Source organism: Eimeria mitis, genomic scaffold, assembly GCF_000499745.2.
Source record: "Eimeria mitis Houghton genomic scaffold, Emh_scaff766, whole genome shotgun sequence".
NCBI lineage: Eukaryota > Apicomplexa > Conoidasida > Eucoccidiorida > Eimeriidae > Eimeria > Eimeria mitis.
This window is the reverse complement of record NW_013575619.1, coordinates 5,531-5,960: the sequence shown is the minus strand read 5'-3', so window position 1 is coordinate 5,960 and position 430 is coordinate 5,531. Positions and strand designations below refer to the sequence as shown.

Sequence of the window (430 nt, the reverse complement as noted above, 5' to 3'; positions counted from 1 at the left end):
CCTGCAGCAGCAGCAGCACCAAACCCCTTTAGTGCAGCTAGGCTGCAGAAGCTACTGAGAGATATACAAGCGGCAATACACCAGGGTTACCTCGAGCGCATCACTTTGCTGCATCAGGGAGCCCTCACAACCCAGACAGCGGCGAGCCAACAGCAGGAACTGCAGCCGCAGGAGCAACTGCAGCAACAGCAGTTGCACCTGCCACCGCCGCCTCGCCTCAGTCCGAGGGCCTACTGCAACGTAGAGAGGCTGTTTGCTGATATGCCTGCAGCAGCAACCAAGCCCTTCTTCTCTAGAGCTCTCCCCTTGCTGCTGAAGGCAGTGCTGGCTGTCGATAAGATATTCCCCAGGTGTACGTACACCTCAAAATCAGGAGCCACAGAAGCAGCAACAGCAGCAACACCAGCAGCAACAGACGCCACATCAGAGT

General features: G+C 57.0%; 1 protein-coding gene across 1 annotated transcript in view; it reads right to left on the bottom strand.

Annotated features, from left to right (window-relative positions):
• EMH_0021650 (uncharacterized protein) overlaps positions 1–424 on the bottom strand; it is a gene marked incomplete at both ends in the record, with an annotated part of 878 nt that extends 454 nt beyond the window's left edge. Inside the window, 3 exons of the mRNA XM_013501812.1 lie at positions 4–5; positions 91–265; positions 363–424. Coding sequence (XP_013357266.1) covers positions 4–5; positions 91–265; positions 363–424 — 239 coding nt within the window. The remainder of the gene's footprint in view (positions 1–3; positions 6–90; positions 266–362) is intronic.
• Between the last annotated feature and the right edge of the window lie 6 nt (positions 425–430).